The sequence below is a fragment of the Rhipicephalus sanguineus genome, chromosome 3 (assembly GCF_013339695.2).
Source record: "Rhipicephalus sanguineus isolate Rsan-2018 chromosome 3, BIME_Rsan_1.4, whole genome shotgun sequence".
NCBI classification, from domain to species: domain Eukaryota; kingdom Metazoa; phylum Arthropoda; class Arachnida; order Ixodida; family Ixodidae; genus Rhipicephalus; species Rhipicephalus sanguineus.
The window spans coordinates 209,497,259-209,511,105 of record NC_051178.1 but is presented as its reverse complement, the minus strand read 5'-3'; the positions used below and the strand labels follow the sequence as shown (position 1 = coordinate 209,511,105).

At 47.5% G+C, this 13,847-nt stretch overlaps 1 protein-coding gene across 1 annotated transcript; it reads right to left on the bottom strand.

Moving 5' to 3' along the window:
- Window positions 1–7,278: 7,278 nt before the first annotated feature.
- LOC119385243 (sulfotransferase ssu-1) lies at window positions 7,279–9,076 on the bottom strand. Its single transcript, XM_037652738.2, has 2 exons — window positions 8,690–9,076; window positions 7,279–7,633 (listed from the first exon to the last, which is right to left on the bottom strand). The coding sequence occupies exons 1-2, from the start codon at window positions 9,072–9,074 to the stop codon at window positions 7,371–7,373; spliced, it is 648 nt and encodes a 215-aa protein (XP_037508666.2). The 5' UTR covers window positions 9,075–9,076; the 3' UTR covers window positions 7,279–7,370.
- Between the last annotated feature and the right edge of the window lie 4,771 nt (window positions 9,077–13,847).

Here is a 13,847-nt window from a genome sequence, read left to right as displayed (position 1 = left end):
CCGAGAAGTAGGGGAAACATCCTTTGTTGTCGCACGTACAATGAAAAAACGATCAGATACAGAGCTGGAATTTATCTAGGCTTGCAAAGACTGCCAGATTTTCATTTAGCTTTTGAAAATGGGTTTGTTCGAGTAGGTCGCCTACGCTCATGTACACGGCCTCCGTAAGTCTCATGAGAATTTAGCTTTACAAATACGACGAGCATATCCCACCAGAAGTATTCCTTCAACTTTCTGCCGAAACGTAACCTCATCAGACGAAGTACGCCAATATGGTCATAGTTAGCATAATTTAGCCTAAGTACTAAATGATAAAACACTGCTGGCGGTGGACCAGTGTTGTTGCCGGGGTCGCGTACATCAGTCTAGCACGGAGGACACATTTGTCTGAAGCCGCAGGAGTGCTTCGTCCATGGAAGGGTGGTGCTCGTAATGTGAAGGCGTATACAAGAACCCCGCCTTGCAGAAGAAGGGAGGGGGCACGAGACAAAGACGAAACGAATAAAGAACATAGTCAATGCAGCGCATCCCGACCTTCGTGAAAGTGTCCGCGAGGCCGGGTGCGCTACAAGGCGAAGCACAACGCCGGCATAATACGATATGGCGCCCACATGCAGACGCAGCGTTGCGGATACTGAACAATGCCGACTACTCTGAATACCAATCGAAAGCCAGAAGCAAACGGGCGTCCTCTGTCGATCGTTATCACGCGGTGACAGCAGTGTTGAATAATGACCATGCGCTATCTTTCACAGAGCCGTGAAAGGCATGTCCGAATTACCATATACCCGCAGTTTCAGCGCGAGGAAGCATTAGCGCCGAGGAGTTAGGCAAAACAGCCTATAATGCGATTACCGTATTTTCTCGAATCGTACAGCACTCGTTTTATTCGTGCCAGTACGGCGATCAAAGTGAGGAGAAGGTGATTATGCCTTCTGCTCAAGTAAAAGAACGCAGCAGATTTTGAGAATATAATTAATAGTTATTTTTAACAGAAGCTCACAATGAAGAAATTCAAAGTAATTTTGAACACGGGGAAAGAATCACAGTTTCGCCGCAAGCAATTAATATAATAGCAACAAATCTGAACGTTATACGAAGTAAGGCTATCAGCTATCTCTTTTGAATCCGATTTCGCGTAACTCTACAAAACGCTGGTTAAAGCGAATGCGGCCGCTCAAGGGAGCGAAGCGGTTATCGTGCTGTCTCTCGTCTCAACACAAAGCGCTGAGAGCACGCCCGTCTTAGGGAGCCTTCATGTGCGCGCCTCCGTGCCTCCGAGGCACGGAGGCGTGCACCATGCAGGGAGCGTTTCCTTTCGCATTTTCCTTCGCCTTTTGCCTCACAAATTTGATACGCGGAAAAAGCAACCAGGAACGACGCAGCAAGCGGGAAATTTTTTCGCACGATGTTTGGCGGGGGCATTTCCGGAAACGTATCAAAAGTAGTAGATGTGCAACAGAAAAGAAAGCGTGTGTCGCACGAATAACATAAAATAACTAGGGATGGGCGAATATTCGGGTGTTTCGAATATTCGAACGAACATTACAGTATTCGAATTCGCTTCGATACGAATTTATATTATTCGAAATTTTGAAGTATTCGAAATGAACGAATGTATGTTTGACCGCACATAACCCCCTGTAAAGGTGGTTTCACTGCAGCGTCAGGTTGCTGTACCGTGAAATTACCTTTACAGAAGAAATCTGCACTGCCGCGAAGCCACACTTCAAGGTTAAGTGTACATTTTTTTTTTTAAGTTTAAATCGTGTTATATGGGCTTATATGCGCTAAGTATAGTAATTTTTAAATTGTAACATATTGTACCACTTCTAACCTGCACCCTACTGCTATTCAAATCTTGATACTATTCAAGGTTGCTTCCACTTCATTTCAAACCAAAAAAGTGACATTCGCTCATACCTAGTTCCAATTCTTAAAAATACTGTGCAAGGGTCATGACAAAAACGCTCATTTTTCATGCTCATTTTCGACAATTCATTTTGACAAAAACGCTCATTTTCAAATTATTCGACCAAATCACTATTCGCTTCGGATTCGCTTCGAACCTCAAATTTGCTATTCGCCCATCCCTAAAAATAACATAAAAACAAAACTATTATCAATAACGCGACCATTAGAATTTTAAGCCATAACGCTAGGACAACTACAAACAAAATCGTACTGCTCACCGGTTCAAGACATGGAGTGGTACGGAGCAGAATAAATAGAAATTACATACAAAGCTTGCAAAGAAAGTATATGCAGGTTAGAGCACATTCTCTGGATTACGCGAGACCGCTTTGAAAGACTCATCAAATCAAGTCCTTACTGTCCAGCACGCAAACGACATAGGGTCAGGAGGCTTGACCTCCCGGTCCTAGCCAGGCTGGCGCATTCGCGTCATGTACAAGGTAAAGCTTTGAAGAATTAAGAAGAATTGCAAGCGCTGGAAATGCGCACATGAGCCATGACATCGCGTGAGGCATTTTTCGTGACTATTCGCTAGAGGTGTGCGAATATCAAAATTTTCGAATACGAATCGAATACGAATACATAGCTTCGAATACGAATCGAATACCGAATAATCAAGAGAGGTAATTTTTTTCCACCAGTAATCTTTTATTTTACTACATATTTATGTTGAAAACAGTACACTTGTATGCTATCAGCACAAAATCTGTTATTGCACGAAAGAATATCTGTACTTGCCAGGAAGTGCATGACTGTGCTATATTTAGTGGAGCTTGTGACTTAATGGCTTAGGCTCAATTCACATGTTGAACAAACTTTCTCTTTCCTTTTCTTTATGTGGTAGCACTGTATTAGAAAAACAAGCAACCAAAAAAGGCAGTTTCACCGTAAGGGCAATACAATGAATGCGAATAGCAACAAACTTGTAGTGTTATACGAAGTGAGGCTGGCAGCTGTTTTGTATCCGATCTCGCGTAACTACAAAATGCTGGTGTAAGGGAATACGGCCGCTCCAGGGAGAGATGTTCTGTCCGCATAGGCGCTTCGCGTTGGGAGCGCAACATGTACAAGGGTATACGAGCCGCCCGCTAGTGATGCTCTGTCGAGATAGCGATCGCGACCACGCCCTTAGATTCAAAGTTCAAAGCTGCTGCTCGCGCGACACCCCCCCCCCTCGCGTCTTTTCATGCTCGTTAAAGACGGGTGGGGCGTTTCCTGTCTGCTTCGACGGCAGGCCTCCCGAGCGGGGTGATGTTATCGCATGCACCCTCCGAGCTACAGAAATGGGCCGGCTCGTTTGATCTCTGCTTCGGCCACGTTCGTCGCCCCCGCTCGCGCGCTTTTACCCGCGGTAGAACATACGATGCGCGGGGGATCTTATCAATTTGGACTTCGTACGGGACAGGACGGCGACAGGCAAAAACACGTCGAGACTGTCCATATAATTGCTATCGCAATAAAAAAAGCTTTCGCACCCGCCTGTCTGCTTACGAGGGCGCGATTCCTTCCCACATTATGAAGGGGTCAAATGCAACAGCCCATTAAAGAACCCCAGTGGTCCTGATCGATTCCTCACTATCAGTCATATCGGGGTTTTGGGAGTTTTGGCACTACCCCCCCACCCCCCGAACTTAATGTTTATGTTATTTTTTTATCAGGGTGTTTCAAGAAATGTCCAACCTTCTCAAAAACAGGAAAATGCGATATTTGCTCGGGCCTTTCGAGCTTTTTCGAGCGGCAGATCTTAATGTTAAGGACATCATTCGGACAGTAATTAAGAAAGTCATTAATTAACTTTTTAATTAGTGGAGTTAGGTTGTAGTGTGCACGTTTCACAGGATACGGCCACTCGTGGGTTGCTTCGGCCAGGGCCGCGTCTGCCGTCGCCTCGCGAACTAGCGCGCCGCTGCACACACGTCGAGCGCAACAAGGCGCCGAGCGTAGCCCAAGTACCGCTCGCGAAATCCGCAACACTTTATTGCCTGCGGCAACACCACAAAACGCAGTACAACGCCCGCTCCCAAAGGCGGCGGGAGAAGCAAAACAGGCTAACCACGCCACGGGCGAAAGTACAACACAAAGGGTGCCGCTAGCCACGTCTCCGCGGGCAAAAGGGCTCACGGCGACACGCCGCAGAGGGAAACGGACCCTCGCGACTATGCTGCGTACTCTTACGATCTGCGACCACAGGGCCCGATCGCTCGAGCAAGGGCAAACTCCGCTCGCGTGGCTTCGATAGGTACGGTTTCGGCGTAGTATGACCACGCACGAATGCACCGCAACCGCTCTTCAGCCTAGCGTCGGAAAAGGACAACGTAAGGTAAGCGCTCGCCGCTGGCGCAAGGCACCGTTGGCGAACTCCGTCCGAGCGAGCCCAAACAAAGGAGCCGACGGACAGGAAAGAAAATGCGTGCTTACCCTACGAGGTCCAGAGAGGGTCTGACCCGCCGCGCTAAACGTCTCGCGAGACGCGAGCACGCGAGACCCGCACGCGGCGCCACCGTCGAGATCCGGCGCCGGGGTGAGGAGGGTTAACGTCACCCCCGCTCGCCCAGCGCCGTAGGACGGCGGGAGGAGGGGAGCGACATGATAGGACATGAGGATGGCAGAAATAGGCGAAAAACCCGCGCAATGGCGACGGGCAAGCCTCAATCCCCACATCCCCCTCTCCTAATTTTGCCCTTTACCGGTCTGCAAAGGCAGCCGGCGGTCACCAATGCAGTTAAAATAACACTGCTATGAGCAACCACTAGCCTCTCCTGACCCAGTTGCTGCTGCAAACAAAAAGAACATACACTTTTAAATACATAAAGAACATGAGCTTTATGTTCGTTAGAAAAGGGGGGGGGGAAGAAAAGGGAAGAAGGAAACACGAGGAGGGACACAAAAGGCACACGTGAGTTAAAAGTTAAATAAAGTTCTCGCCGAGGTCAATGAGCAAGTCCCCGCTTGTTGCGTCGTCTGCGGTCGGTGCAGCTGCGGTAGCCGCGGGAAGCACTGGGCCAAGGAGAGCCGTGAAGTCCGGACAAGGTGATTGTGTCAAATGGGAGAATTAAAGTTCTTCATGCGAGGAACCCATCCGAGCATTGAGATTTCGAAAAAGCGTCCTCTAGTAATTGTTGTGGCGTAATGAAATTCAACGAAATGCAACGGCTTTCAATAGCGAAAGCCATCGAATTCGGTTGAATTTCATTACTTCGTAATTATTACTGGAGGCCGCTTTTTCGATATCTCAATGTTGGGATGGGTTTCTGGCACGAAGAACTTCAATTGCCCAATTTGACACAGTCACATAACTCCACTAATGAAAAAATTAAGTTAACGTTCTTAATTACTGTCTCAAGTCATGTCTCTAACCATCTTAAGATGCCTAGCGCTACAGAAAAAGTCATACACTCATTTTGGACGTCTCAAAAGAATATGGCAGTTGCGTTCTTCCATGTTTCTGTTTAGGTTTTGCCATTGAATTTGGTTGAATTTCATTACTTCGTAATTATTACTAGATGCCACTTTTTCGAAATCTCAAAGTTGGGTTGGGTTTCTGGCATGAAGAACTTCAATTCTCCCGTTTGACACAACCACCTAACTGCACTAATTAGAAAGTTAATTAATGTAACTTTTTAATTACGGTCCCAAATTATTTCTTTAACCATCTTAAAATCCCTGCCACTACAGAAAAACCAATTCTGAAGGCAGCAATTAAATATCGCATTTTCCTGATTTTTTGAGAAGGTTGGACATATTTCTTGAAACACCCTGTATACACTTGCGCCCCTGTTATCACCGGTCGATACTCTAAGGTATCTGCGGCATCTATCAGCCACACAACGATCATCATCGGGATTGCTTTGCCTTTGTCCAAAACTGTGCGCTGGCTACTTTCCTATCACGAACGCTATGTCATGCTGATATCCACATGCCGTTCCTGATCGGGAAGCACCGGGCGCGCGGTGATAACTCAAGGAAAGCCCGCGAGATTGGTGACATTGTTGGGTGGCAAAAAGACACCCCGAATACGCCCCCCCCCCCCTTTTTTTATTTTGAGCTTACAGAGCCGCAACTCCTAATGCAGTGTCGGCGACGAGCGCGTTATTTCGCCACTTCGAGGACCGCCTTCGTGCACTCATTGCGGCCGGCAGTAAACTGACGTTGGACGAAAAGAGCGAGATCGCACGAATGATACGCCCGGGTGTGATGCACGTTCGATGGATTCGAAAGGCGCGCTGTCGGGAACGCAGTGTAACTACGCGGTATATTCATCGCCTGACGTGCGCCACAGCTACCTAGAAAGAAATATATGTGATGATGCCAATGACGCCGCAGGAAAGGTTACCAAAAGTGCCCACTACTGGCGTTACCATCGAATCATTTCGGAACTATGCCAAGTATAGTGGCTGACATCGCGGCACAGCGGACAGACGACTCGTGCGGCTTTCGTCGAAGCTTGCGCGTACGCTTGTACGGCGATCCGTTACCGAACGTCCCTTGTTAGTTGTGTGCAGCGCGTCGCCTGCTAAGCTCACCCAGGCGTTGTTTTGTTCGTGCGCAGCGTGATTCCTCCACGCTCGGAAAGCACCGGACCGAGCAAAAGTGTGCCGAGTACATTCTCGGGCCAATGCGGCGACGGCGAGCTGCTTTCATTTCTGCAAGCGACACGCACTTAATTGAGGCAGTCCCGCACAAGGGCGTGGCAGCGAACGGCGTGTTTGGGTTCACCTGTTCTTAAAAGCGTGCAGTACACTTACACCAGCGGCAACAGCGCTAAGCCACACGCACTGCCGAGCAGGCAGTTTATGATCGTTGATAAGTGTGTTGGGTTCATCGCGGAGAAGTGCCGCAGCACGTTCGTCGGTAGCCGTCGTCAGGCCCCGGTGTATTTCCGATGCTTATCCATGTGGGCATCACAGCACTCGCGCCGAAGTCGTAGTAATCACTGGTCGACTGTGCATGCGCTTACCGTTAAGGCGCGAAATTGGAAGTTCTTTTCAGTAATATCTACGACCGAATATTTGAAAAGATCGAATATTTGAGTCTGTTCGAATATTCGAAACTTCTCGAATACACGGTTTTCGAATCGAATACGAATATTGCAATGTAATATCGACTGATATTCGAAACTTTCGAATATTCGCACAGCTCTGCTATTCGCCCTTCCTGTCCATTTTGTAAACTTTGCGCCACTGTAACTTCGACAACTGTGGAGTTTATTCTGAAAAAAAAAAAAATCTTGCGTCAAACACACCGGTACAGCTTGTGCTATATAATAGTCGCATTCCATTTGAGGTGCGTCTCTTGAATCTCCGCAAAGGCTCATCGACATATTTCGACAAGGTTCACGGCGCCACAATAATACCGTTCCATTATATCTCGTGCCACCTCTTGGCTAAAGCAAATTTTCAGGCGGCGGGTCGGTCGAAGCGCACAATGTAGCGCCACAGGTTGGCGATCTCGCTGTTCCCGAAACGCTCGTAGAACTTTCGGTCGAGGCGGGCCGCCTGTGCGGGCGAGAACACGGCCTTCCACTCGCCAATGCGGCCCTTGGTCAAGTTGCCCAGGTGGCTCTCCTCCTTGAAAAACTGCGACATGTACGAGTAGGAGCTGCGGTGGATCAGCTTCTTCAGCATGTGCCGGTCTTTGACCATGGTGCCAGCCACGCCGCCTGTACAGAGCATCGATATTATACAACCTTAGGGCTTGGAACGCCGCTCACATCTACACCATCCAACGATTAATATTTGTCACAGATTATACTAACAGAATTAAGGCAACACGGAAAAGACGTTCGATGACGGTTTGAGACGTCCTTCGTCGCTTCTCTGAACGAAACAATCGCGGAAAGACAACGAACACCTCACAAGACGTCCCAATTTGTCTATGCATAGCAGTAACCACAAGATACATCTTCATACGTATACTGGGTGCTTCGATCGGTCATTTGGCGACTATAGGTTATTACAAACCCTGGTTTATGCCGTAGGAGAATAAAGTGCGCATTTATGAGTTGGCTTTACCCACAGACGCACGGGGGAAGGGGTCATCTGGCGCCAATTCTGCCTCATATCTTTACTCAAGGAAAGAAGATGAATCTTAAGGGCTCGTTTTCTTTGTTAGACACAATATTAATGAGAACTAACAGACAGTAACGCCAAGGAAACATAGCGGGTGTTATCTGCCTAACCGAGTCACATAGGCGTGCGCACGGTTCCCCTTCAAGGGGGGGGGGATATTCGTCGCAACGCCCCCCCTCCCAATTGTGTCAATGTATGGCGCTGACATTGCGCCCCGCGTCTCCGAGTCGCAGCGCGCCCTCCTCCCTATTATGTCAATGTGTGGGGCTAACTTTGCGCCCCCCACCCCCCTGCCTTCGCGTGCGCACGCCTATGCTCAGTCGGACCATTCACGCCATTTTTTAATGCGCAGAGTTCTAGCTACGCATGTTTTTTGACGATAATGGCGACCAAGGACTCCTGATGTTGTATCTAAAGAATTGCTTAGATCCCACATTTATCCCAGAAAGCCGGGGACCAATGGCAGGCCCTTGTGAGCAGCACGTCATCGCTTCACTTTCATTTTTGCATCCATTGCGGAGCTCGTTTTGTTTCGCACTCTCCCAATGTGGAAAGAGGGCGCTGCTGTGACACTTGCCCCCTCTTTCCCTAATGGAGAACCCCGAGCACGTACGCCTGCATTATAGGAAGTGTCACAGTTCTCTCACCGATGAAGTTTGCGAGCATGAAAATATGGCTCTTGTGGTCAAGCGTCATGTTCTCGTAGGTGAGGAAGAGCACGTGGCAGTCCTTTCGGTGCACCCAGTAGTGGATGATGTGGTCGAAGTAGTCGTTGTAGCAGATGCGGCCCCGGATGAACCACTCGAAGAAGTTGTCCCACTGGCCCTCCTTGAAGCGGTAGATGTTCAGGTGCTTGATGTAGTGGAACATGGCCACGCAGCAGTCCTTGGGGTTGCGCGTCACGTAGATGTACTTGGCCATCGGGTTGATGCGCATCTTGTGGTAGGGAAGGTGCGAGCGCACGATGCGCACCTCGTCGGTCGAGCCGCGCTCGCGGGGCATCATGTAGCCGCACTCCTCCAGGTTGGGCATCTGCGAGATGTCGCGCAGCCATCCTTTCACACGCACTGCCGCCCGCTATGGCCCTGACGTGGATTAACTTACATGTAATTATAGAAAAACAAACTACGGGGGAGGCAAAAATAGTAGAGTCGCTCGAATTGCAGAAATCTGATTGAAAAGTTCGTGTCTTCGGGCACTCTGAACTACCTGTGTACTACGTGTATGAGCCCGCAAGTGAACCAAGCGCAGTTTTCGTAGAACTTTAACGCTGTCGCCAATAAATTAAACACGGCGTACTCTTGTGCACCTCTGAACAACCCCAGTCACTGAAATCAGTTCGAAACCTTCAAGTGACAACCTCTGATGGACTTTAGTGATTTGGCCTTGGTCAGACTTGCTCGTGCTAATTTAATGTTAGATACATGCCGCGGATAAAAATACGTTTATTATAGGTAAAAAAAATCCTCGCAAGTAACTCAGTTTTAATTGAACTGATAGATTATAATCATACTGAACGAAGCCGTTCGATTTTGTTGAAGTATATAGAAACCAACCCGCTAACTCTACATTCCGCGCCTGTTACGAGCTCTTTCAGTATTGCTCACATGGGCTGTCGCACGAGCAAGCACGCAGAACGAAACGACGGAGGAAGTTCGTCATTCATGATCTTTCAGGTGTGGCGCATGCTGCATTCATACGCAGCCCGGCTGACTGCGTGTCTAAAAGAGCTCAGGCTAAATAAAGAGCTAAAAAAGCTCAGGCTAAATAAAGCTAGCAGCAAACTTTTCTTTGTATAAATGTAATCGACGTAAACAGTTCTGCAAGTCGCGTTCATCGATCGTTCACAATGTGCAGCTACAAGAATGAAAAGACGCTATACACCGTAAAGACGCTATACGAATATTACAGTTGGAACTTGGCGGAATAGAAATTAACACACTGAGTTCATACCCAACTAGGTTAAACGAACGGCAACCTTTTCTTTTTAGATTTAAAATCGTACAGCTTTCCAGGTGGAACGACTCGCCTGAATGTCGAAGGCATTGGAATCTGCCAAGGGGACGCAGTCGTTGAGGAGCAAGTAGACGATCTGAGCCACCCAGACGCCGCCGCACTTCGGGTACGAGACCACCATTATGTCGCCCTTCGAGGGCCTGCAGCAGCGATATTATTGCTTTTATTATTATTATTATTATTATTATTATTATTATTATTATTATTATTATTATTATTATTATTATTATTATTATTATTATTATTATTATTATTATTATTATTATTGATGGCAAGCATCCGCGCAATCATCAGTGCCCATCTCAAGACTTGATCTAGCTAGAAGAAGGCCTACAAGTTGAGCATTCTCAGGCTTGACTACCGAATATAAATGTTGCTACCTATGTGTAATGCGCGAAACTGCGCAAGTAACTCTTTATCTAGAAGCTGCCATCCATATACTCGAATGGCAACGATTATATAGGTCTACTTTCCACAGGCGTATCTACCGCGGGGGGGCAGGGGCGTAGCCAGAAATTTTTTCCGGGGGGGGGGGGGGAGGCACCTCCTTGATCTGAAGTGGGGGCCGGGCAGGCAAATGTGATCGAGTGTCATTTTGAGCTCTGTATGCAATGGCAAAAAAAAAAAAAAATTCGGGGGGGGGGCGGGCACGGTCCCGGTGTCCCCCCCCCGTCTACGCCACCGCCGGGGGACAAAAGGGGCGCTCGCCCCCCCCCCCCCTCCACTGAGAAAAGTCACGGGGGGGGCGGATTCTCCCCCCCCCCCCCCACGTTTGACAATGGTCATTGTCGGCTGCAGACTGGGAAACTAACAGGTGAGGCAAAGTTTTACTTGACCGCAGCAATCACGTTATTATGTAATAAAATTTGTCCTACGAATCTACTGTGACTGCTGTCCTCCGTGTTTCATGACCACGCACTGTAGGCTCTCTGCCGTGCGGGCTGCCTATGCGAAGCCTTCGCGCCCTGCGCTCGAGCATTGCAGAGGAGGAGCAGGGACTCTATAACATTAGGGCAATCTGTCATGATTTTGTTCTGTCTGGCCTTACATTTGCGTAATCGGCGACGCATATACGGGCGGGAACCAGTAAATGTTTTATAGCCCGATCAAATGCTCTTCCTGTTTCAGGAAATTTAGTTTCTTTCTTTGAAAACGAATAGTATCGCCGCTGCATGCTCCACATCCAAGCTGCCGTGAGTTGATGACTGTGCAGAAGTGTCGAGTATTTTAGTTGTGTCGAGCCAGGAGAGCTAAGAAAGGTTCCCGCTTTAGTCTCCGATTAACCTGCTTCACCTTGCTTATCATAAGGTAGCCTGCAGCGATCGCGGCGGCTTGTAACAAGGCGATAAATAAGGCAGTGGACTCGAGCACATTGAGAAGCCTAGCTTTTCAAGTTTGCCCCATAACTTGATCTATACCTGACCAGGGAGATGATTAGCGTCCACGGTTTTCTGGACTAAGAAGACTGCCCACCTGCAAAGGATTGTGTCTTCCTAATTATGTTTATTTCTCTATACCTCTCTCTGAGCAAGGATGAGTACACAGAGAGTTGTATACGAGCAAAAACAGCTCAACATCTTTACACAACGTCTGAAAGTACCTATTATACGCATATGAATCCGTCTCACCAGCTGCTATAAGTAGCCGCTGCCAATGGCGGGCAGCTTTCTTGAATTACGTTCATATTGAGACCCTGTCTGGCTATTCCAAAAATATTGCTGTTGTTGAGTAGCATAGTAATGCGCTGCTTACTGTGCACACTTCATTTTAACGCCGTGAGTTTTCGCGGGCTTGTGACGTCACGTAAAAGTACTGAGAACTTTTTAAGTAGTAACTGCAGGTTAAAAAAAACAAATAGGCGATCCTAGAACCACAGGCCACGAAAATGGTTAGTACCGCGATAGCGCACAACTTATGCGGAACAACCACTGACTTTCAAGGTGCCGTAGCTTTTAAACAAATTCAGAAGCGGGGTATTGGTTTTAACAATGTTTGTAAAAAGAGTTGCGCGAATATTTTATGTATGAACTGTAATAAACAGTGCTATCCGTTCCCACTGCTACACACTTCTTTCATTGTACAACGTAATAAATTTTTTAAAATATTTTTGCTGTAACAATATATCGATATAAATCTAGCTGTTTAAAGCCAGCATGTTTAAATTACGTATCATGATCCGACATCATTACTTTTTAGTATACTTCTCTTTCTGTTTATGTATGCGCATCAGGCCCGTAGCCAGGAATTTTTTTCTGGGGGGTGGGGGGGGGTGCACTTGCTGAAAACCGTGACTATTTGAAAAAAACACCTATTTTCATTATTTATTTTTGGTAAAAACACGTAATTCACGAAAATTTCAGGCGAGGGGGGCGGGCCCCTGCCCCCCCCCCCCTGGCTACGGGCCTGATGCGCGTGTATACAGTGCAGGCACGTAGGCAAGGGGGGGGGGGGGCGGGGGGCCCGGGCCCCCCCCCCGAAATTTTTCCGGCCCTCTATATTCCCAGGGTACTTTTTTTGTTTTTGCCATGGAAAGATTGTCTTTCGAACAATTAGGCCTTGGGCCCCCCCCCCGAAAAAAAATCCTGGCTACGTGCCTGATACAGTGTACATATGCATGTCATATATTTACCAATATTCTATGTCCTTACTTTTAAATACCCTTTGTTCATTATGTACGCTTATGCTGCCTACAAATGTATGTGTACGCTGCCCTGTGTATGGGCCCGCAGATATTTGCGTCAAGCTGCATTTCGCCGCTTTTCGCCTGGGGTGACCCTCAACTATTATGTTGGAAATAAACTTTCTTGATTCTTGACGGAGGCGATTTTATGGCACACCGAAAATTTTTGACGAATAGCGAAGAAGAAATGACCAACAATGTGCCGTATTGCAAATAGCTTATTGTTTCTTTTTTTTTCTTTTTTTTACGTAGTCGTGCGTAAGTGGGCATCATGGGGTGGATCCCTTACGCGTGATTTGTTGCGTTTTGTTACGAGCAGGTGCTGTGAGCATGACCCAGAAAGTTTCGACCAATCATTAACAGCTAACAACGTATACGGACGGACGGAAACAATGCTGGGTAGTTTTACGTTATAATCGCCCACATTTTTCAAAGAAAATTTGAGCTCACACAGTTTACGTAGGCGTATTTACTTGAAGGCGCCGGAGGGGACGAGCTGGGAAAAAGAGGGCAAGGAACGACACCTACTCTATAAATTCGTAGTCATTCATAATCTTATATATGCAACCAGCTCAATGTGGTTTCCATAAAAATTAATCGACTGAACTTGGTCTTTTTCTTTAGAAAGGCTTGATATTAGGGGGCTGTTATATAGTGTAAAAAAAAAATTCGCACTCGGCTTATTCTGAAGACTTCTGCGAAGTACCTTGCGTTTAAAGCCGCATGTTTTGTTTAATAATAACAATATATCGGGTTTTACGTGCCAAAATCCCGATATGACTATGAGGCACGCCGTAATGGACGGCTGCGGAAATTTTGACCGTCTGGTGTTCTTTAACGTGCACTGACATCGCACAGAACACGGGTGTCTGCCATTTCGCTTCCATCGAAATGCGAGCGCCGAGGCCGGGGATCGAACCCGCGACCTTCGGGTCAGCCGCCAAGCGCCGTAACTGCTACACCAACGTGGTGAACTTTTTGTTTAATAAGTGAGAATCTAATTAAGGTACTACAGTCATGGCAGGTTCTTCATGCTCATCTTATTTTCAACGCCAAACCGAGTCTGTGAAGTTTGCAGATGGAATGCACAGATGAAGAACAGGTTAACT